Source organism: Ambystoma mexicanum, chromosome 3q (assembly GCF_040938575.1).
Source record: "Ambystoma mexicanum isolate Mex_15411 chromosome 3q, UKY_AmexF1_1, whole genome shotgun sequence".
Classification (NCBI taxonomy): domain Eukaryota; kingdom Metazoa; phylum Chordata; class Amphibia; order Caudata; family Ambystomatidae; genus Ambystoma; species Ambystoma mexicanum.
This window is the reverse complement of record NC_090926.1, coordinates 1,129,812,229-1,129,835,982: the sequence shown is the minus strand read 5'-3', so window position 1 is coordinate 1,129,835,982 and position 23,754 is coordinate 1,129,812,229. Positions and strand designations below refer to the sequence as shown.

At 49.2% G+C, this 23,754-nt stretch overlaps 1 protein-coding gene across 1 annotated transcript in view; it reads right to left on the bottom strand.

Moving 5' to 3' along the window:
• The window catches only part of SYDE1 (synapse defective Rho GTPase homolog 1), a 212,605-nt gene extending 190,961 nt beyond the window's left edge, over positions 1–21,644 (bottom strand). The window contains exon 1 of the mRNA XM_069603930.1: positions 21,354–21,644. Coding sequence (XP_069460031.1) covers positions 21,354–21,441 — 88 coding nt within the window. The 5' untranslated portion in view covers positions 21,442–21,644. The remainder of the gene's footprint in view (positions 1–21,353) is intronic.
• Between the last annotated feature and the right edge of the window lie 2,110 nt (positions 21,645–23,754).

Genomic DNA, 23,754 nt, shown 5'->3' with positions numbered 1-23,754 from the left:
GTGGATCCCTCAACTCACAACCCGAGTAGTAAAATCATAGTTCATCAAGTTCAACATTTTGGTCATAATCCATTGTGTAGGGGGTGGGTGGTCAAACTTCTTCCAGACGCGGGCGACGGGAAAAGAGGATGAAGCCGCTGCTCAGCCCCTTATGCGGTGTTAACATACCACATGGAGGGCCATGGCAGCGCCACCAGATCTCTTGATGCCGATTGCCCACCCTCACCTGTTAGCTCCTTGCTCCCTTTTTCTGTGCTTCCCTGACTGTGTTCTTCCCCCTATGATTGTAAATCACCCTGTTGCTTCCTAAGTGAGGTCTGCGCTCAATAAATACCCTGATAAATAAAAAAATAAAAAAATGACTAAGAGCTGGTGACTATATCACAGCCTTTCTTGGATTGCATCTTCATATCTTTCAAGTAAGGTCTCACGTTGTCCATTGGGGACATTTGTTAAGCCAATTATGTCGATTAAACTCACATCTCGCATTCTGGTACCTGCAGTCAAACATCTAAAAAAGGGAAAGGTAAAAAAACAAAAAAAGAAGCATACAGACATGATTGCTGGAGTACAACATGGCAAGCGCTAAAACTAGGGCTCCAGGGAGGCCACTTGCAGCCTCTACATATGTAGGCAGGGGAGTATTTCCACCACAGAAGTATAATCATTACATTCAGTTTAATACTGTGCTCTGGCAGTAGAATCCGTTATCTCTTCTGCCACAATTAAGTGGCTTTATGCCTAGGGGCCAGGTACAGACACCATTTGCTAAAATTGGCTGGCATGGCTTTACTTTTGTCAGGGCTAGAGGTCAGAAGTGCAGTCCAGCCAACAAGAAGGACAAACTTGAGGGCAAGGTACAAACAATAGATAACATTAGCTATACAAAAGACACAAAGACATGTCCAAAAGGCAACAACCACCAAAGTGCACTTTAAGTTGGACAATCGAGCCATATAACAAGCTTCACTGCCCTTTCTGCAGGGCAATCGCCTGTCGATCTACATTTCCCAGCAACACCTATGCCCAGCACTGCAGTAAAAACCACGTTGGGAGTGGCGCGTCGGCGCACATGCTCAGCGACATAGGCACAGGGTTTGTGCTCGAGTCCTCTTGCTGAGAAGACGTGCCTCCGAGCAGCTCAACCCTCATATGCAACATACCCAACAATGTAACCGCGTCTCTGCTGAGCGCGGACTAGGCCAAACAAATAGTTCTAGGATATGAAGGTCACCCCATGGGTTCTGCAATCATTTTAGCTCTCTGCACCCTACTAGCCGGGAAACATCCACTTTCTGATCACCAGAGGCGTCGCTGGGAGGGTGGGGGGACAGGGGGGGGGGGGTAGAAGCTCAGGGGCTACAACCAAAAGGCTAGCTAGTCCCGACATTAGTGTAGCCCCGGATCTTTTCCAAACCTAGCAACACCCCTGCTGATCTTGCTGGTCCCGCTCACGAGGACGTCCCGGCCCCAGCACTGAAACGGTCGATCGTTCTCCAATAGGGCACCTGCAGCCATCTCTGCTTTGGCTCGACATCACCAGTGAGGCGTGACTATAAAATGACATGAATGCTGGCAGCAAGTTTGGCATGCGCGCTAGTAGTGGGGCAGGCTGGTAGAAGTGGTTGCAGACAGTAGCCCAGATTGCATAAATGCTAGGCAGACGTCAACAGTACTGGTTATACCTTAACCTGCAGGCAGAACCCAGCCCTGCCTGCAGAAGGTGCAGGCTGCCGAACAAGTGACCGCTCAGCAGTCTTCCTTAACAGCAACATGCCCCCTAGTGGCGAGAGAAACGTACTGCTCTCGGGAGGAAATTGGCATGAAGGGTGGAGAATCTTCTAGGTACAGGCAAGGGTGGACTGGGAACCAAAAGAGGCCCTGGAAATAATGCTCAGAGTGGCCCCATAGTACGCGCTTTCAGCAAGACCAAGCCTTTTCCCCCATGAGCACATTTGGAAATAGAATAGGTCACCACACAAAAAGGAGGGTCAGGTTGCAGAGGCCTACCGGGAAATCTCCAGAGGTCCCTATAGGCCAGTCCACCCCTGGGTACGGCTATGCATATATGCAACTAAACAAACGGCTAGGTTTCGGAAAGCAGAGGATGCGACGCAATACATGCATCACGCAGCCAGCATGGCCTGTTGTGTAGTCCCAAAAGGTATGCTTTTCTGCAAATAAAAGCCCATGCAAGCAGAAAAGGGGGGTGGCGGTTTTCTGCTCAGGCTCCGCCAACACTGCCTACGTGCCAGGCTTATCAGACATGCAGCTCGATAACAAACCTTGGCAAAATGTATGCGCCAAGATCAGTGCATGGTGAGCGATACAACCAGTTGTGGAAAAAGTGATCATACCACCGTAGTATGCCAGGGCTGGACTCCACTACATACTGTGGCTAGAAGCATATGCATCCCAAACACAAGCGCTCATCAAACAAATAGCACAGCTTCCCAAGCAATGCTCAACTAATAATTCACTGTATTAAGAAGACCAGTTATCAAAACATTAATGCTCCGAGTGGGTTAGTACAAGAGGATTTCAGGACAAAGACTCTGCCAACTGCATGGCCATCCGTTTCAGCCTCTGGGCTTTTTCAGGACAAACACATTCACAGAATATAACCATTGACATCAAATCAATTTCCATCATAATATATAAAACCCAAAAGAGAAAGCAGGCTGAGGAGAGATGAAAAAGGACAAACAACAAAATACAATTAAAATCACAACACCAAAGCCAAGAAACAATAGAAACCAAAAAGAAAGTGTTGGAGGTCGTGGTTCGGACAGATCTTGTAAAGGACCAGAAGACCAGGCTGCAGGGTCTACAGTTATGTTCATTATCCTTTGGTGTTTATTACAGTTTGTGCAAACCGTGGGTTCAGGACCTCAACCAACCACTCAGTGGCCAGCACACACAAGGAACCATCACATCAACCAATCCATGGCCAGCACACACAAGGAACCATCACATCAACCAATCCGTGGCCAGCACACACAAGGAACCATCACCTTAGGACTCACAAAACAAACAGATCAGTGGATTTAAACGGAGTGTGAACCTTTTCAAGTAGTAATGGTATTGTGAGAGATAAAATTGTGTGTATTAAAAAGAAAAAAAGGAAAATATCCAAAATGGTATTAACATTGCAAACTGGCTCTTTTAGAGTTTTAAAGTGTTCATTTCTAATGATCACTTCCAGTATATATTGTATGTAACAAAGGTAGCAGGCACCCCTCTCTCGAAAGAACATGGCATGATAACCTGTTCTGTGGTTTTTTCCCCCTACTTTGAGATTCCACAGCCATTGCCTTTTGCTCACTGTACTTTTCACTAATGAGGAATATACATTTGCATATCAGTCTTTGTACAGCCCAAATGGGCAGTCCAGCACCGAAATGCCAGGCAAACCTCCTTTGAACAAGAGTACCAACAGCAACCCCAGACACAGATTTCAGCCTTTTTGGGCTTCATCAGTGAGGTGGAGCTGTGACTCTGAGCACAGTGAGCAAGGGATCCACGTCTGGGTTCCCCCAGGTACCTTAGGGTGAGCAGTATATATTGTAATCATAAGAATGTTCTACTCATCTTGCTGAGCAAAGTACACCATTAAATCCTACAATAAACAATACAACATTTCTTTTGACAGGTTATCATTCTAAAATGGACAATCTGGTACATTTGAAATACCCTGTTAAGGGGAAGGGGACACATAGCACAACCAGGGCTTCCTGCCTACTTTACATAAAATCAAAGAGCATTATGGGAAAATAAAACGACCCTAGATCTTGATGTCTGACAAAAAGGTCTGTCAGAAAAGCGGTTTGACGCGTGAATCGCCAAGTGCATAATGCACACTGGGCTTGGTGCTCATTTCATTTTTCACGACACTCACCATAATATTAAAAAGTTAGAAGCCTGCAACCTCCTATACCGATTCGGACAGCCTCAGGTCAAAGCTTTGGGTCAGGAGTATGTGGCAGGAAAGGAAGGATACAAGGTGTTTACGGATGGTTCAAAGGATCCTATATCTGGGAGAGTGGGAATGGCGTATTATCTAGAAAGCATTGGGGAGTATAAAATAGGACGACTGATGAATGATGTGTCTATTTGTACGGCTGAGTTGGTGGCGATTGCATTGGTGATTGACAGGGTGTGTGAGTTGGGGTATGAGAAAGTGGTGGTGTTCTCAGATTCATTGAGTGGGTTACAGGCGATTGTGGCAGGGGATGGTGATAGGAAGGATGTGATTTTGGACATTAGGATGAAGATTGATCGGTGTGTGCGCGAGGGTATGGATCTGGAGTTGGCGTGGGTTCCCAGTCACAGTGGCATTTTGGGAAATGAGTTGGTGGATCTGGCGGCGGGCGAGGGTATGAGGAGGGGAGCGATTGATGTGAGGTTGCCTTTGAGTGTGGATGAGGTGAAGGCTGTGATAATGAGACGGGTCCTGGAAGAGTGGCAGGAGAGGTGGGTGAATGGGGTGAAGGGCAGGTGGATGTTCGGGGTTCGTGGAAAAGTGTCGGTGAAGGTGGATGCAGGGAGTTCAGAATGGAGGAGGTGATGCTGAATCGGTTGAGGATAGGTCATGTGGGGCTGAATGACTGTCTATTTCGAATAGGGAAGCGTGAATCAAGGGACTGCACGGTGTGTGGGGTGCCTGAAACAGTGGGACATTTTTTGATTAGGTGTGAAAGACATGTTAAGGAGAGAGAATTGATGAGGGTTCGGTTGACTGCGTTGGGTGTGGCTGAGCTGAGTGAGAGGATTATACTGGGAGGTGATGGGGAGGGAGGCAGGAGAAGGAATAATGTGATGTTGGATTTTGTGAGGCAGACGGGGAGGTGGGAGGAGTTGTGAGCTTAAATGGAGTCAAATAATAATTAGTGGGTACGGTGCACATCATCCTATAGGATGGGGAAGCGCCTGCGTGGGTCCGCCCACGCTTTCGATAATTAAGAAGAAGAAGAAGAAGAAGAAGAAGACAGCCTCAGGTCGCACAGCATCCTTTAGGATGGGGAAGCGCCTGCGTGGGTCCGCCCACGCATTCGATAATTAAGAAGAAGAAGACAGCCCCAGGATCCTGAGGTGTGGATTAAAAGTCTGCAATAGTTAAAACTCCAACGGAGCCAGCATATATTTGGAGGAGGGCCCCAAGGAAGGCTGTGTGCATGGCCATTGATAGCTTTGGGAATGTCACACTCTCAGTAATTACCAAGCTTGCCAAATCCGGTATAGGCCTATTAAAGTTCCAGTTTGTGCAATTCCTTTACATTCTCAATTTCACAACTCGGGTACACACCCAGTTTGCCAAATCCCAGAGTCGTCCTACTTTGGCGAATAAAGAGCATTTCCAATTTGACAGTAACTCACATTTGAAAGCCATACTTCTCCTATGAGAAATCCAGTATAATCCTAATTGGGCAGCAGAAACGCATTCCCAGTAGCAAATCCAATAGAACAGCAGTTTGCACAACTACACATATTCTGGCTGCAAAATCCCAGTACACTCCCATGTTGACATACATTCCCAGCTAATTTGACACGCCCAGGCTACTCCACATTTGACAGATACACTTCCAGTTTGGGAAATCCCAAGGTGCTCCCCTTTTGACTAATCTAGAATATTCCCAGTTAACAGAACCCACAACAAACTCCCATTTTGACAAACCAACGACACACCAGGTTCATAAATCCCCTTTTCACAATAACAGTACACTCCATTTGCCTAAACTAAAATGCCACTTTTGACTAACCCCAATTAATAATCCTAATACAGTTTGCACAACCACACTACACTTCCACCTTGATAGCCCCAATAAACTGCAATGAAAAATAAGGTTAAAAATAAATAAAGTAATTACAAACGAGCACCAAATATTTTGTATCGCTCATACTGAAAAGACACACACACACACACACACTTGTCCCTCCGCCCAAGTGAACTACATTTCTCCAAACGCCTTTGCTATAAGTGCACAATAGGTAAAGCCCGTCCCATGGCCTCTCCCAGAAAGAAAGAGTTGACCTCTTGGACGCAACCATAGAGCCACAGCCTTCTCTGTCCAGAAGAGCAACGGCGGGCGAAGTCACCCCAGCTTTGCAGCTACCCTGTGCCTCGCACCTACAAACCCTTGTGTACAGGCGCGTTATGAATGACTTCATATCATACCCCGTTGGGTGTCGCTGGGTGCGGGTGATGCTTCAGCAGCCTTAGCCACCAAGGATTATACTTAGAAGTTGGTCCTAAGGACATGATCCTAGGCCGCGAGGGGTCAGCGACACCTAGGGACCCTTTGCCCATCCAACCCTATGAAGTCTGGATGGATAGCATTACTAGTGGGGGGCTGCGGGCTCGGGCCAGAGGAAACGGAGATTACAATTGCACTCCCAGGGATCAATATGATCAGTAGCTGAAATCAGATCCTGGGCACCCAGCAGTGCCCACAGAGCAGCTACCTCTGGGGAGCAAAGAGCTGGTGCATAGTGTGCCCAAAATCCACTTCCTGACAAGATATGAACATTACTTGAATTATTTCCCTATACACATGACCCACTATATCTGAAAAGGTCTTCTAGAGGTGCCTCAATGGTCCTCTGCACACGTTCCCAAACACAGCGCCGATGTCACCCAAGTACGTTAATGTGGAACCAGTTGGCCTTGCGAGTCAAAAGTAGCTCCTGGTAGCTGTTGGTGTCAAGCTGACCAGGCTCTGCCAGACTGCAAACAAGAAACAAACAGTGACGTCCCATCTCCAGTTGGCCCTTTATTATGGAATGCCCCGAGAAGGTAATCGATGGGCGACTCTAGATGTTTGCTTGTGGCTTCCAGGCAAGTTTCGGACCAAGGGTGGTGTAATCTCCATGCCGATTGCCATTCAAGATGGCCCAATGTTGATGGTGGATACCGATTGGGACAGTGCCCTGATTTTATTGGATCGACAGCAGTGTTCAATATCCTCCCATAGGCTTTGTAATGTAGGGATCATTCATGCTCCACTGCATTCTCCCATCCATATATATTTCTAATAGGCAACACTCTCCCCCTCTTCATCCCTTTTACTCTCAATTGTCGCCTCAGACTAGTAGTATCTGCCAGTGTTCCACGCTTTCACTGCTCCTCTACAACTCCTTGCATATCTGAGGAGCTCCTTTGGTTAATCTTTAACAACTCCAGGTAAGTACTGCAGCGGAAATCTACATTTCTACCTTGGCAACATAATCCATGCTTATACTGCATTTCGGCTCTGAATGAAAGGATGAGTAGAAAGGGTCCCAGAATGTCAGAAATACGAACTGGGGCAAGCCCAGACGGCTATATCTGAGGAAATGAGTATAAAACTACAATACCCGGTAGGCTTTGGGGGCGAATGTAGTTGTTCCAGACTCCCGCCACTAGCCAGCTGCAGGTAATTGGGGAGTTTACTAAACCGCCGGCTGCCCATGCACGGGTGCTGATAATTGTTGATTATACAGCACAGGCGGTCACAGCGTTTCGCTCTCAGAGGAAGGATGCAGGAGAGATTGTCTTTTTGCTTGGAGTCACGATGCGGTCCGCAGTAGCAGTTCGAGTGGAGACATGGTTTGTAACCGAATACGCTGAACCCTTGCTACGTGGTGTGACGATTCCTGCACTGGTGGTTTCCTCGGCAGTGGACGTCTCGTTCACGGAGGTTGAAGGCGCTACTACTGGAAGTCCGAGTGCGCTCACGAGGCACCCTGACAACAAGATAAGTGCTGTTGTTTTCGGTTACATGTTTATTCCACGAGGGTGTCAAATTCCATTCCTTGTTGGAAGTGTTTAAGTTTGGAGAGACGTAATAACATGGACGCTACGCTCACTCTTGGGTCTATGATTGGCAATAGACCTTTGCCTTAAGTGTGATTGTATTCAGATATATATATATCTCATTACCAGGGACTTGACGTTTTCATGCTCGGAGTACCTAAATGACTGTGCAACTAGCCCGGACCATGGGTACCATTCTCTGAATGCAGAGTTCAGGGTTCTGTCCTCATTTGGCTGCGCTCTATGTTGTTATGTTGCTTGCCTGCCCTTTGGGCCATGTGTTCATGTCTCTCGCTTATGGGAGCAGTTCCCTTGTTTGTGTCACACCGCTTGCTGCTTCCATGTGTTCATGTCAAAGCTGATGTACTAGGTTAAGCAATTACGTTTATATGCATATTCAGGAGTTCTTGCGAGTCTGTAGTAGGTGGTGTTCAGGATCAGGGATACAGACTGGTGATAAGGTGTACGTAGGAATTGTATGTTATCTCCCCTCCTTTCCTTTGTCAATCCACACCCTTTCCCTAACTCCGTCTTCCCCCCATTGGCTGCCACATGGTTATCTGTTATATTACTATTCAGACGCCCGTGCCAACCACGGTGGGAGGGTCGATCTATTCGGCTTCTGTGGTTCGGGAGGGGGGGGGGGGTTGGCCCAAGGTGCCAACCACCTTGGGCCTAGTCTTCATCCTGATGGTGTGATGCTCTCCTGGTCCCCTAGAGTCCTTCTTGCCAACCACCATGGGCCTAGCTCTCACCCTGATGTTGTGATGCTTTCCCGATCCCCTAGAATCCTTCTTGCCAAGCACCTTGGTCCCCCATCATCATCAAGGATGACGATTTAGGAATATATGTCATGGCTCTCTAGACTGCCAGGTCACTCACTGAGTGGACACCGAATTTTCCCATGTTGGATCCCTTAAACGCCTCGGTCCTTGGCTGGACCCGAAACACAGGACGCACACGGTTGTGGCTTTGACCCAGTCAAGGACAGACTAGATCTTGGGCTTGGTTCCTACCTCGCCAATAGGCTGCGGCACCTTCAACACGAAGCCTAGCGACCATGTGACATAGATTCTCCACATGCCACCAGTTAAGTAGCGGGTCTATGTCCATTGTTTAATCATCAACTGTAGGCAAGCGTCCGATACCTACTCTACCGGCCGCAGGCAACCGACGCTGCCGCCCGGAGGTCAGGCATTCTCGGCCCAGAATGCGCTGCGACACACCAACACTGCCTTTAATGTTCAGGCGTATACTCAAACCCGTTCTTTTTACACGGTCAATCTACACCAGTCTTCCTTCATCACGTGACAGTACGCTTCAGTAGGACCCTACAGTGCACTTGTAAACTTTACAAATAACAATGGCAGGAAGGATGTTGCGGCTCATTACAAAGCGAGTGTGCTCACATAAGGCGAGAGTCGCTTCACTGCCAGCAACTAACAACAAGCATTGGCAATGCCAACAGTGTGGGCATGGGCACTGCCTTAGTGGGATTAGGTGGCCACTGATGGAAGCAGCTGCAACACAGTGCGAGTACCTGGGCAAATAATAAGTACTTATACACAAGCCAAACCTGCTAGCTTTGCCAATACTTGTTTTTAACAGGGCGAGAGTTGTGGACATGCATAGTGCTTATAAAATCGAGGGGCGGACGGCAGACCGGGTTACGACATCTTTTATTACACCATTAGTGTGTACAGCTGCAATTGCGTCATTAACTCTCAGAAGATTACTTTGAAAAAACACTGGCAGGCACTTGGATCACAACGTTTGATGGTACGGCTTGATAAAGTGAGCTTAAACGGATCCCAGGAGGATGAGTTTTGGGCAGGAAGTGGCCATAGGCTAAATCAATTTTACTTTATAGTCAGCGGGTAAGTAAATAGCCAAACACCTACAAGCGTCGAGTCCCTCCTCATACGTCATTTCTCCCTCGCTGTAATGCAATAGTTCGGTTTATAGGTGGTGCTATAGCGCCAGCTAACAGCCAAACTAAAAAGGAATGCACCATTTGGGTGGGGGCGCGCACATGAAACTGAACGGATTGTATTTTGAGTTGCTAAAAATAAACTCGCGCCTCATCGTGAAGCAATTCCTCGGTATTTTTTTTAGGACTAGTTCTCATGATTTCTTCAACAGCGTGTTTGGCAATGTGTGAAGGGGCGCGTCTCCATGGAGTTGGCGCTATCCTCCCACGAGCTGTGTTGCCTCAGGGGGTACTTAAGTGTCCGACGAAATACTGCTCATTTGGCCGAACACGGAAGGGTGAAATGAAAGGCTGAGTAGCCTTGTCAGGATTCGAACCTGCAACCTATAGTTGGCATACACAATATTTGCCGTGCAAGCGCTGCAAAGCTGTTCTACAGTAAAACAGTGTTCAATGCTGGTAGATAAAAGGGGTGGTTGGTGGTTTTGAGGGCGGTGGGAGTTAAAAGAGAGCGAAGGCCCTCCCTCCCAAGCCCTTGGGAGGGCAGCTCTGAATCAGGCCAGTTCTCCGAAATGCGCTCGCTCCCAAGACTTCCTTAAGAGGCAGAAAGAAAGGGCCTGTGTCTGGGCCAGACGGACGTTTTTTTCCTTCCCCCTTCGGCTAGTTAAATTCCCAGCACATAACGGTTCTGACTTCTGCATTCCAGTCTGGGAGGGAAACACGGCGGCCCGGCTCCTCCTGCGCCAGCTGCGGCCCACGTACACCGTAGGGGCGCGTGCTCCCGACACCCCCTGGAAGCCCCCCCCCCTAAACTCCACATGCCCCCCCCCCACTCATTGCAAGCACCCCAAACCCACCATAGCAAGTGCTCCCTAGTACATGCCATCTACTCGATGCAAGCAGCGGTGGACTGGCCTACAGGCAACCCTGGAGATGTCCTGGGGGGCGCAAGGGCTGTACACCATAGCCCCTTTAGGGGGTACCCTGGTTTCTGCTCCCCATCTCTCCTAGTCACATCACCATCACCTCTCCTTGTCCACACATCCCTTCCAAGCAAAATAATTAGTTGTAAAGCTACTGTGCGTTATTCCTCACTTACATTTTTTTATTTTTTATTTATTGGATACTTCTAAGGCGCTTGTACAACAAGAACAGTGCTTTAAAGCGCTACAAGGCAAAAGGAAAGACAGCAAGGGAACAACAAACAATGGCAATGAATAAATAATAAGACGAAAAGCAGCCCTACTAGGCCATGTGACATTCGGAACGCACAAGTGCAGTAAAGAAAAGGGGGCAAGGAGGCGGGGATGTAAGTGCTATAGTGTCCCCAATGGGGAAGTGCCAAGATGCCTGTTGAGAGGCAATAGGTAAGTGCATAGCCGGAGACGTCCCAAGCAAAGAGGGAGGGCTACCGCCCAACAGGTAAGTGCAGGGCTGGGACAGCCACCCGACAGGCAGGTGTGGGCCCAGAGGACAGTGCAGGTGGCGGGGTGTTGGAGGCAATTGGGCAGATGGCCAGGAACCTGAGGGACCAGGCTGCCAATCTCAGCGACAGTAGGGATGGCTAGCACTAAATGGAGAGAGGGGAGGAGGAGAACAGAAAAGCCTCGAGTGGTTTGTGGCACTTGAGGTGGTCCGGTTCAAGACAGAGAGAGAGGGGGAGACTGCCCCACAGGAGGGAGACAGCCGAGGAGAGAGAGATTTGCCCCCAGCTCTCTGCGTGGAGAAGTGCTTGATCAGCAGAGAGTTGGAGCCAGATGATCGAAGGGATCTGGACAGAGTATTTAGTAAGAAACCTCCGGGTAGCGTGGTCCCATGGCACAGACAGCCTTCTGGATGATGCAACGGGTGTTGAATATGATCCTTGCAGCAACCAAGAGCCAGTGGGGAGATTTTAGGGCTGGAGAGATACGGTCCCTGGGCTTGAAGCCAAGGATAAGTCTTGCCACCCTATTCTGGATTAGTTGTAGAGGGAAGAAAGAGACAGGATGAAGATGAAGCTGTTGCAGTAATCCAGCCTGGAGAGGACCAGAGCTCTAAAGACATTGAGCTTGTGGGGGGTATGGGGGGGGTGGAGGTGAGGAAAGGGAGAATGCCTCTTAGGAGGTACAGTTGAAAGTGGGCCTTCTTGGCAAGATCCAAGATGTGAAGAATTAAGGAGAGAGCGGAGTTGAAGAGGACCCCAATGTTTCTGACTTAAGGCGAGCCCATGGAGGGTGGCCAGAGTGCAGGACGGAAACGAGGAACAGGAGTCCGGAAAGGAAGAATCTCAGTCTTATTGGCATTAAGACCAAGATCGCTGGAGGTGCACCAGGACTGAACGGCAGACAGGCAGTCAGGGATGACAGAGGAGGAAGAAGAGGAGGGGAGCTTGAGGAAGAGTTGTGCGTATCTGCATAACACTGGAAATGAGGAGAGTAGGCGGAGATCAGGTGAGCAAGAGGTGCAAGGTAGATGCTGAAAAGCCAAGGCGAGAGGGTAGAGCCCTGGAGAACACCACATGTAGAGTGTGTTGGTGGAGGAGAAGGAACCAAGGAGCACCTGGAAGGGCAGTCAGGGAGGAAGAAGGTCAACCAATCCAATGCCCGGTCTAATATACCAAGGGTATCTTGGTATCGCTTTATGAGGATAGAGTGATGGACGGTGTCAAAAGCAGAAGAGAGGTCAAGAGGAATAAGAACAGCATGAGAGTTAAGAGTCAAGATTAGTGAGCAGTTCTTCATGGATGATCATGAGAGCAGTTTCCGTGCCTCTGGATGCTCAGAATCCAGATGGATGGTCATATAAACAACCAACAAGCTCAGTGTGTTGGGTCAGTTGGGTGAAGACCAACTTCTCCAGGAGTTTCCCCAAGGAAGGGTGTAGTAGAGATAGGGCAGTAGTTGGCCGGGTATGGGGTGCGGGGGCGGCCGGCTGAAGTCTTTTTTTTTTAGGAGGGTGCACCAGGGAGTGCTTGAGAGATGAAGACGAAAGAGCCAGAGGCTAAAGAGTGGTTGCAGAAGTCAGCAAGAGTCGGTGCAAGGGAGGAGATGTTGCCCTTGATGGTTCTGGAAGAACAGGAAGACACCAGTTTGGATGAGACCTTCATAGAGCACACTACTCTAGAGACCTCATCCAAAGTGAAGGTGAGAAGGAGGAGAGTGGGTAGGGGAAAAGCCAAGAGAGGCAGGAGGACACGGAGAGGATCGGAGGAAGGGGAAGTAAAGAGAGAGGTCAAAATGTCCTACGTTTTAGAGGTGTAATGGGTGGCCAGTGCAGTACGGAGGGCCTGAGATGGAAGAGGCGAGGTAGAGAATGCAGATGGATTGGCTAGATCCTTGAAGATTTCATCCGCTTTGTTAGTGGCTCCAGAGATACGGGCCTGGATGTGGGCCCTCTTGGAGCGGACAGAGAGATGGTATTTCCTTTGCAGCAGGCGACAGGCCAGTTTGTCAGAGCAGCTATATCAGAGTCATACCAACTGTTACACTTGGGTGAAGGTTTCAGGCAGATCCTCATGACAGGGGCAAAAGTGTCAAGAGTGTTAGTGATGGCAAAATGAAGACTGGCAAGGACAGAGTCTGGGGGAGAGGCAAACACAGCAACTGACACTCGTTTCATCTGTCGGATGACTGCGAAGGATGCTGGCAGTGCTGGGGGCAGCTCGGTGAGGGAGAGGTCAGACCGGGAGAGCAGTAGTGAGATGGTTGGAGATCAGCAGGGATAAAGGCATCAAGAGTATGTCTGGCAGAGTGGATAGGGCCGGACCAGACAATTGAGGGAGAGAGAGAGGTACAGAGGTCACGGAAGAGTGTGGAGGCAGAGACAGTGCAGTCAAGGCGGATGTTGCAGTCTCCAAGGAGGAGGAGTTTAGAGGTAGAAGTCAAAAGAGAGGAGGTAAAGTCAGCCCATTCTGAGAGGAAGAGAGAGAGAGACGGCCGGGGGGCATGTAGATAGTGGCATAGGTGATAGAGAGAAGGGGGGGCACCAAGCTTGCAGACACGGCTTTCAAAGGAGGAGTAGGGCTAGGTGGGTATGAGAGAGGTAGGGACCCACTCAGGGAAGATAAGGGCTACTCCACCACTAGATAGGTCGGGCCGAGGTGTGGAGAGGATCTTGTATCCATTGGGTAGGAGGGCATCAAAAGCAGTGACGGAGCTGGCCTTGAACCACGCTTCTTAAGAGCAAGGACATCGAGCTCAAAGTCGCCAAGGAGGAGGCAGATGTCCTTTTTTGTTATATTGAAATGCGTTTTAATCCGTGTATCGGGACAAATGTGCATAAACTTCACTATTTGTACCCACTTGGGACAGAGAACCCAATGCCAAACTCTACTCTGAGAGTTGCGTTTACAGGGTGTAATACAAGGTCACTTTCAGAAGCATTTCAATGGCCACTTTTGGTTCCTACTTCATCCCTGCCCCAGGAACCCACACAGTCCACCCAAAGCACGTGGTGCTTGGGTAGTGACCTCTTCACAAACTGCAAGCACATATTGGATCCCACGCACACACTGCAAGCACATCCTGGAATGCACGTACACCCTCCCACTCACTGCAAGCACCTCCCAGAACTCACATACACCCTCCCACTCACTGCAAGCACCTCCCAGAACTCACATACACCCTCCCACTAACTGCAAGCACCTCCTGGAACTCACATACACCCTCCTACTCACTGCAAGTACACACGTACTCTATCCTACTCACTGCATGCACATCTTGGAAGTCAAACACACCCTCCTACTCACTGCACCCACACCCTGGACCCCACGTACACCCTCCTACTCACTGCAGCCAATCCCTGGATGCCACGTACACCCTCCTACTCCCTGCAAGCACATCCTGGAAGCCACGTACACCCTCCTACTCACTGCAAGTGCATCCTAGAAGCCACGTACACTCTCCTACTCACTGCAGGCACATCCTGGAAGCCACATACACCCTCCTACTCACTGCAGGCACATCCTGGGCTGCACATACACACTCCTACTCCTTGCAAGCACATCCTGGATCCCACGTGCACCCTCCTACTCACTACAAGAACACCCTGGAACCCACATACACCCTCCTACTCCTTGCAAGCACATCCTGGAACACACATGCACCCCTCTACTCGCAAGCACCTCGCTGGAATCCAGAAGTCTTCTATAGTGTTCCCCATAATCATGTACGCTGGTCCCACAAGACTGATCCCAGGCACTGAAGGACCCCCAAGAGTCGGTTTCCCCCCGAAAATCTCAAGAACTCAATCTGCCCAACTTGACCCAGGTTCTGCTACTCACCACAGAGGGCCCCACAACAAATCCCCAAAGCTCAAGCCACCAATCCCATGCACCCCAAGATCCTTTACCACAACAAGACCCCACATTCACCCCAAGTGCTGCTACGGATGAGCAGGACCTTTTTTCAGACTCGAAGCACCACAGACTCCCAAGACCCCTACATTTGCCACCAAGCAAGTCACTGCCACTAAAGCCCAATTTCTTTATTCAGCGTTTGGAATGCGCTACACGCATGCATGATACTTCAGAGTAAACACATGAATTATTAGGAGAGGAGATGGGGAGGCAACATAGACTTAAAAAATGCCATAGAGACCAAAATAGTCGAATCCCATCCCAACCCCGAAACAACTTTCAACCGTACAGTGCCAGCTAGAGCAAAGTGGGGTGAAGTAGTGGGTGCCCGTATTTCAGAACAGTTCAGGAACAAGGTCTTCCAAAACTAGAGTGTTCACGCTAGGGATGGGCGATTCATCGATACATTTTCAAAAACGATAACATCGAGATATACATCTGTCATCCATAAAATTAAGACGATGACAAATCATTATGACCAAATGTCACGCATTGCCTTTCTCGGTGGATGCAGGGATGTGTATCCCACTTGCATGGCTTTGTTAGCATTGCCTTTCTCGGTGCACGCAGGGATGTGTAGCCTACTTGCATGGTTTTGTTAGCATTGCCGTTCCCGGTGCACACGGGGATATGTAGCCCACTTGCATGGCTTTGTTAGCATTGCCGTTCCCGGTGCACACGGGGGATATGTAGCCCACTTGCATGGCTTTGTTAGCATTGCCGTTCCCGGTGCACACGGGGATGTGTAGCCTACTTGCATGGTTTTGTTAGCATTGCCTTTCTCTGGGCATGCAGGGATGTGTATCCCACTTGCATGGCTTTGTTAGCATTGCCGTTCCCGGTGCACACGGGGATGTGTAGCCCACCTGCATGGTTTTGTTAGCATTGCCTTTCTCGATGCACGCAGGGATGTGTAGCCTACTTGCATGGTTTTGTTAGCATTGCCTTTCTCGGTGCATGCAGGGATGTGTAGCCCACTTGCATGGTTTTGTTAGCATTGCCTTTCTCTGGGCACGCAGGGATGTGTAGCCCACTTGCATGGTTTTGTTAGCATTGCCTTTCTCGGTGCACGCAGGGATGTGTAGCCTACTTGCATGGTTTTGTTAGCATTGCCGTTCCCGGTGCACACGGGGATATGTAGCCCACTTGCATGGCTTTGTTAGCATTGCCGTTCCTGGTGCACACGGGGGATATGTAGCCCACTTGCATGGCTTTGTTAGCATTGTCGTTCCCGGTGCACACGGGGATGTGTAGCCTACTTGCATGGTTTTGTTAGCATTGCCTTTCTCTGGGCATGCAGGGATGTGTAGCCTACTTGCATGGTTTTGTTAGCATTGCCTTTCTCTGGGCTTGTAGGGATGTGTAGCCCACTTGCATGGTTTTGTTAGCAATGCCTTTCTCGGTGCATGCGGATATGTGTAGCCCACTTGCATGGCTTTGTTAGCATTGCCTTTCTCGGTGCATGCAGGTGAGTGTATCCCACTTGCATGGTTTTGTTAGCATTGCCTTTCTCGGTGCATGCAGGGATGTGTATCCCACTTGCATGGTTTTGTTAGCATTGCCGTTCCCGGTGCACACAGGGATGTGTAGCCCACTTGCATGGCTTTGTTAGCATTGCCGTTCCCGGTGCACACAGGGATGTGTAGCCCACTTGCATGGCTTTGTTAGCATTGCCGTTCCCGGTGCACACGGGGATGTGTAGCCCACTTGCATGGCTTTGTTAGCATTGCCTTTCTCAGTGCATGCAGGGATGTGTATCCCTACTTGCATGGTTTTGTTAGCATTGCCTTTCTCGGTGCATGCAGGGATGTGTAGCCTACGTGCATGGTTTTGTTAGCATTGCCATTCTCGGTGCACGCGGATATGTGTATCCCACTTGCATGGCTTTGTTAGCATTGCCTTTCTCGGTGCATGCAGGGATGTGTAGCCTACTTGCATGGTTTTGTTAGCATTGCCTTTCTCTGGGCATGTAGGGATGTGTATCCCACTTGCATGGCTTTGTTAGCATTGCCTTTCTCGGTGCATGCAGGTGAGTGTATCCCACTTGCATGGCTTTGTTAGCATTGCCTTTCTCGGTGCATGCAGGTGAGTGTATCCCACTTGCATGGCTTTGTTAGCATTGCCTTTCTCAGTGCACGCCGAGGAGTGTATCCCACTTGCATGGTTTTGTTAGCATTGCCATTATTGTTCAGATTGTGTCCTTTTTAATCAATTGAAATTTTAGGAAGAGGTTAACTGACAATGTTAGGGTTGTGTTTTGCACTTACTGTTCATTTGAGCACTTAACCCACAAACAATATCGAGATATATAGATCGTATATCGCCATTCAGGCCAAAAATATTCGAGCTATGGCTTTTGGTCAATATCGTCCAGCCCTACTTCACGCCTTTCCTGAACTGAGTTCCCAGAGGACCAGCCCCATATATTCTTTTCTCAAATGTGTTCCTTCTGAAGGCCCCAGGATCCAGATGGTTGGGAGCACTAGATTAGAGGGTCCTGAGAGTTCTAGGGGGGCGGGGCTGGTTGACTAGAGATTAAGGTTCCAGACTGCTTTTCTGATGATGCAGAAGACTGAGGGTTTTAATGGGGCGAATATCCGCGTTGTTGACCCGCAATGGTCATATGTGCTCCCTCCCACATTCTTTACTACCAAAAGGGGGGTGATAGGTTGGGGTCCGGCAATATTGGTTGGGGCGGGAGGGGAATCTCACCCCACAATCTGTGGTAAAAAATGATTTACAATGTAAGATTTTGACCAGTTAAAAATCGATTAAAACACACGGATCCTTACTCTGTACTGGACGAGCACACCGTGTAGGCTTTTCAGCAGGGGTGTTGCTAGGTCTGGAAAAGATCTGGGGCTACACTAATGCCAGGACTCGGGGCCAGCTAGCCTTTTGGTTGTGGCCCCTGAGCTTCTACCCAAAGTTGATGCCGAACAAATACACAGATGTGAACCCAGTGTGTTTGGGACAATTGATAAATACACATTAGGACAAATCTAGAGGACATTGAAAGTCTATGGGGGCATAAACGGTTGCACCTTATATGGAAGTCAGAATTGCAGAACGCTTTCATCACAAAAACATATGTTGAGGCGACAAAAAGGGCCCTCATCACACCCACATCGCTGGACAGAAAACCGCTCTACTCACCACAACCTCCCAAATGAAACACAGTGAAGCGTCATCCACATCCCCGCCAACTGCTCGTCCACCCAAGGTCGAACGGGGGCATGACATGGTCTCGGGCAGCAATGAAAAAGTGGCCGACAGTTGCGAATAGCAATTCATTCCTTTGGTGACAGACTGTTTGAATAGTACCCAAGGATGAATTTTTTTGATAAAATGTGATGGAAATTGTGCATTTTAAAAGATATGTATTCAGCAACACTGGTCAAAACTACTAGCCACATGGTGAAGTAACTTATCAAACTGAAAAACGTTGGGTTGCGGTCAAGCGGCGCTCTGACCCTAAATTACTACAATAGATAAGTTCTTTTTTGAGTAATATAATGCCCAAAACAATTTCCAGAGTGTTTCTTCAGTGTGCTTTGATTCCAAAGATCTGACACGGCCGACACGTGTTTCGACCTAGGCGGTCGTTCTCAAGGCAGCTTCTTCAGAAAAGATCTCCAATGTCTTTGTGCGATATGCGTTACATGTCCCGATTCTTGATGGTCCTTACAATAGGTGACAGTGTCTTGTTTGTCCAATAGTGCCAGATTTGCTGCCTCCTAATTGTCCCCCCCCCCAGTATTATTGGCAATCGCTCCAAATATTGCACAAATGCGTGAACAAGGTCCCGATGCCAGATAATCTGGCTCCTAAGTAGTTCTTCTTGAGTGCAAAGGCAGTAGAATGATGACATGTCTACCCGAATATGTGCTGGGTCCAGATACTCTACTGGCGTTTTCTTCATTGGTATGGATCCCACATTGGCCAAAAAAGTGGGCCACTTTGACCAAAACAACTGGCCCACACCTGCCTTTTGCGTTTTGGGCTCGGGCAGTGCCCGATAGGTCAGTCCAAGCCTGCATCTACCCCAGGCAAGCAAGCCTCCTCAAATTCCTCCCAAACATTTGCACTCTGGATGATGCAAACAATGCTCAATACTACGCAGCCATTCCCAGGACTTGGAGTAAAGATTCGATAAGCAGCGCCTCGAGCATGAGCGACAACTGGGGGGGGGGGGGGGGTGTGAGGCGCTAGTACAGAGAGTGCTGGAAACCTAACTTTCTCACGATCCATCCAAAAGTAGCGTTATGGAAATGATACATGACCCATTAGGCTTCAAATGTCTTATTGGCGTGGTAGAAGGGAGCGGGTTCTAGAAACGGAACACTCCTGTGCTGAGCTCTGTGTAATCGTAGTTCTTTTTCTGGTGTTTCTTTGCAAGGTCACAGGGAGGAAGGGGCAAACCCAGTGCCCCTTGTGGAAATTTCGTACAAAGAAGTCCTGGTTACCTTGCAGTAAATTGTGATGTATTCGACCCTTGTAAATAAAAAGGATCTCACGCAGGTTGCGGTGTCTTCACATGTGGTTTTTATTGTCCGAGAGGTGGACATATAGTATAAAGAAGGTGGTCAGCCGACACGTGTTTCAACCCCGAAGGGTCTTCATCAAGGCAAAAGTAGTACATCTGGTGGATTTTATCCCACGTTGTTCTAGCTGGCGGTGGCCATTGCTCTTATCAATCTTGCAGAATCTCCAAGGCTGTTGCCATCACTTTGCGGGTCGCTCATCAGTCCCGATTGGTGTGTCCCAGACTCCCCACGCCCCTTTACACAGATTCCAAAACACACAGTATGGATGCCACATAGGTATGTCAATAGGCCACCAGTTGGCTTTGAGAGTCCACGTTGCCCCTGGAAGTTGGAGGCAGGGTAAGCCGGGTCTTGAGGGCTGCACGCAGCCATTTCGATTCCTCCCTGGGACCCCTGTGCAGGCTCCCGGCGCAGCTTTTTGTTTTCTTTGACAGGCGCACCCAACCCCTGCGCAAACACACACAAACTGACCTGCGCAATTTACACGCACACTAGACTTGCCAGCTCTGCACCCCACGTCACCACGGGCCAATCTGCCCAGAAGACTCCCCTGGCGCTTGGGGCAGAAGCGGGCATCTCTCGCCTCCCACATCACCTCTCCGAGTCCTGCGCGTTAGTGTCGCCTGCCCGGATAAATCCGGGCCTGAAAAGGGGGACCAGCCCCGTCCACCAGCAAAGAGACCAATGCTCGTGCATTGGGGGGCACCCCACTGCTCCCCAATGCCAGGCCAGAGAGCCCGCGACGCCTGCACCTCTGTGGGCATGCCCAGGGAGAACGACTCCTCACACATTACATCTTCAGGGGGTCTCACCACACTCCGGACATTCTCATAACTGTGCACACTAGGGTCAGCGTGCCGGGCTTCTAGCGTCCTCAGCACTCTAGGCGCTTTCTTCGCAGCACCTTACACCCCTGCCATAGTACCATGGATGGAACATCTTACACCACGCCTGACACTGCCTTACACCCTCCACCCCACAGGCATGCCATTTTCACAGCACCTTATATCACTTCGGATGTTGTGCCTTACTGGCTTCCGTGGTCTTAGAAGAACTTTATCTATCAGTGGCCTTGTAGCGCATTAACACCTCTCCCCCCCCCCCTCGCCCTCCATCACCCCATCCCCTGTGCGTCCTGCCAGCTCATGATATCATCGCACAGCACCATACCCTGCTTCGGACCTACTCGTGCCATGTTACTTAGTCCCTGACATCCTCGTAGCGTCTCAACCATTACAGACAGACTTAAGGCGCTTAATCCAAAGCTGACATGACACGACCTCAAACGTCTAAAGACGCTGCCTGACCATCTTCCCTCGCTCCGGTTACTCTACTACCTAGAGGTTTCTGCGCGCTGTATTCTCTCGCAGATATCTTCGCGGCGCTTTAGCAACAGCTGATGTCCACACAGCGCCCTATCCACTGCTGAAAACGGCACCCTTTTGCGATGTGATGTGATGTGATAAGAGCGATATCACCAGCTGCCTACATCATCCAAGTAACTGCTTATTAATCCTGGTGTGCACATAGCACCTTATCTACTCCGGAGATCCTTACAGCGCCACATCATGCCCTGGAATACCCCCACCGTCAGACACACTCAGTGCAGTGTTACTGCGCACCCCATATCTGATATTCTACCCCACTCCAGAAAAGTTTCGAGGTAGCTTACGGCGCTGCCTCGCCCGACCGCTTCGGGGTTTCTAGGCGCATTCCCACACTGCCGGGTACTTGGTGGTGGCTTACCCCGCTCTTTGACGTCGGATTTCTTGCGCTTCAGCCGGTCCTTGCCCCGCAGCCTGGAGAAGGTCTTCTTCAGCAGGGGCTCCGCCATGGTGGGAGGGAGGGTGGTGTTCTAGGACTTGGAGGGGGGTCTCCGAGGCCCCCCCGGACTTCTGGCCCCTACCACCAGCGGCAGCTCCTCCATCCTTCCCAGCTCCTCCCCTGCCTCCTCAGCTCCTCTGGAAGGAAAGTCACAGGAAACGAATTCCAGGCGTGCTTTGCTTTCTGCAAGTGTTTTCCCTTTTGGGTCCGAGGCTGAGCCGTGCAGGGGGAGGGGGCGCGCGCGGGAAGCCTGGGAGTTGTAGTTTGTGTTGCTTTACATTTCTATTTGGCTCTGTCTCTGCGCACTTCCTGCAGCGCCATCCAGTAACGGCTAACCACGGGAATTTCGCGCACCCCTTCAATAATTTAGTGCACTTTGTTGGAAATTGTGTGCGCTTTCGAAGAGTTTTGGATCATTTGTGAAGGATTATATCCATTTCTTTCCGAAGAAATCCATACCTGTGCGATTTTCAAGGGTTCTCCTCACATTTTCAATAGTGTGAACACTTTTAGAAGAATTCGGCGCTTTTTCGTTAGGATTTTGCCATTTTAGCCTTTTTTAAAGTCGGTAGTGGCACGCCTCACCACTGTCGTGCACGTTTCACCAGTTATGATGCCTCTCTCCTGGGACCACCTGTGGCATTAGAGGGGTTTCAGTACATAGACCCACCTATGTAAGACAGAACAAAGAAAGGACATGTTCCTGGATAATTTAAGCTACCATTAGCAACCAGTCCACAGAAATAACCAACTCCGAGATGCAACTGGACTCAAGGGGGTTTCATGCATGCCAACATGCATCCAGGAGATGCCAGGCCAGTCCTGGTTTTCAGTTTGCTTTCTGGGACATTACAGAATGAAAGGTTAAAGCCGCGACTGGCCTAGCAGCTCCTGGATGCAATGGGCATGTGGGCATTCCCTTCAGAATGGCATGTTATTTTACTGGGCTTTATACCACGTGCCGCTACCCTTTGCAGCGACTCACGACACTGGTGGATTGGAGAGCAAGGAGGGTGGACTTGGTAAGTGGGGAGAGAGGGCACAAGCAGGCTGGCCCCGCTGTTGTGTGGATGCATGTTGGCTGGAAGTAACCGGGTACTGTGTGGTCTATTTCAAGGAGGTTTGAACAGAGCTCTCCAGTTTCCCGCGGCCATGCCTGAGAAAAGCATCCAGTCCTGTTTTTTAGTTTGGGCTATTGGGTGCTGGTGGCGCCACCCAGAAGCCGAAACTATTGCATTAGAGTACAGATAGGGAGGAATGGCATATGAGAAGAGTCGCACATCTTGTAAGTGGTGTTTTGTTATTTGCCCACCCATTGACTGCCCATGGCCATGCTAATCCCAATGGCCATTCCCACCCAGTTCCTGCTCTTCCCCACCCAAAACGCCCCCTCGTGGGAACTGTTTGAGCTTGCTTTAATCATGCCTTACCATCAAACTTTGCACTCCAGCTGCCTGTCAGTATTTTTTCAAATCAGCCTTCTTGGAGCTAAAGACTTAATCGAGCTATTGACCCCGCTATTCGAGTAATAAACAAGTTTTGCTCAGAACAGGTTGAATCTTTTACGTATTTAGGGATTCATATCTTAGGGAAAGCTAATGAGGTATACATGCTAAAATATGTAAAACAAAAAGTGGCGTGTCTCGCTGCACAAGCACGTGCCATCAATATGAAATTTGTTCCCTTTTCGGTTTCACCAATTGTGGATTTTTATATATTGAAGGGGATTCCAGTAATCACACATGGTGCTGAAGTCTTTTTTAACGTGTCACCTAAAAATTGGAGTAGGCTAGAGGGATTCTTGTCGTAAACTTCGGCTCCTCCCAAATGGAGTTCTGTCCTTCCGCCAAACATGTACAAGTCTAAGAAAGACACTTCATATCCAAATCTGTATGTGAACTCCATTGAGAAACAGGAGATTTTGTAAATCGCTTAGAATAATCCATGTGCAGATAAGATTGAGCAATTGGGGACAAGGTTTGAGATTTTAATTTCTACTCCGGCAGAGGTTAAGCATACATTGTGGTTAAATGAATTCATTGTAACATTTAAGGAATGCAAAGGCTATACACCATTCTCAAATGTTTCTGGAGAAGAGAAAGCATTCAGTACATTACCAAGATATCTTTTAAAGTTTCCAAAAGCCCATTGCAGAAGAACCTGTAAGATTTAGACTGAACCTTTATCCGACAAACAAGGCACTGCGTGCCCGACTGAAAGTTGATCGGCATCTCAGAATGTGCAGATTTTGCAAATCTGTTGGTGGCATCGAAACATTGGAACATTTATGGGTGAGTTGGTCTGCCCTAAAGGTCTTGAGACA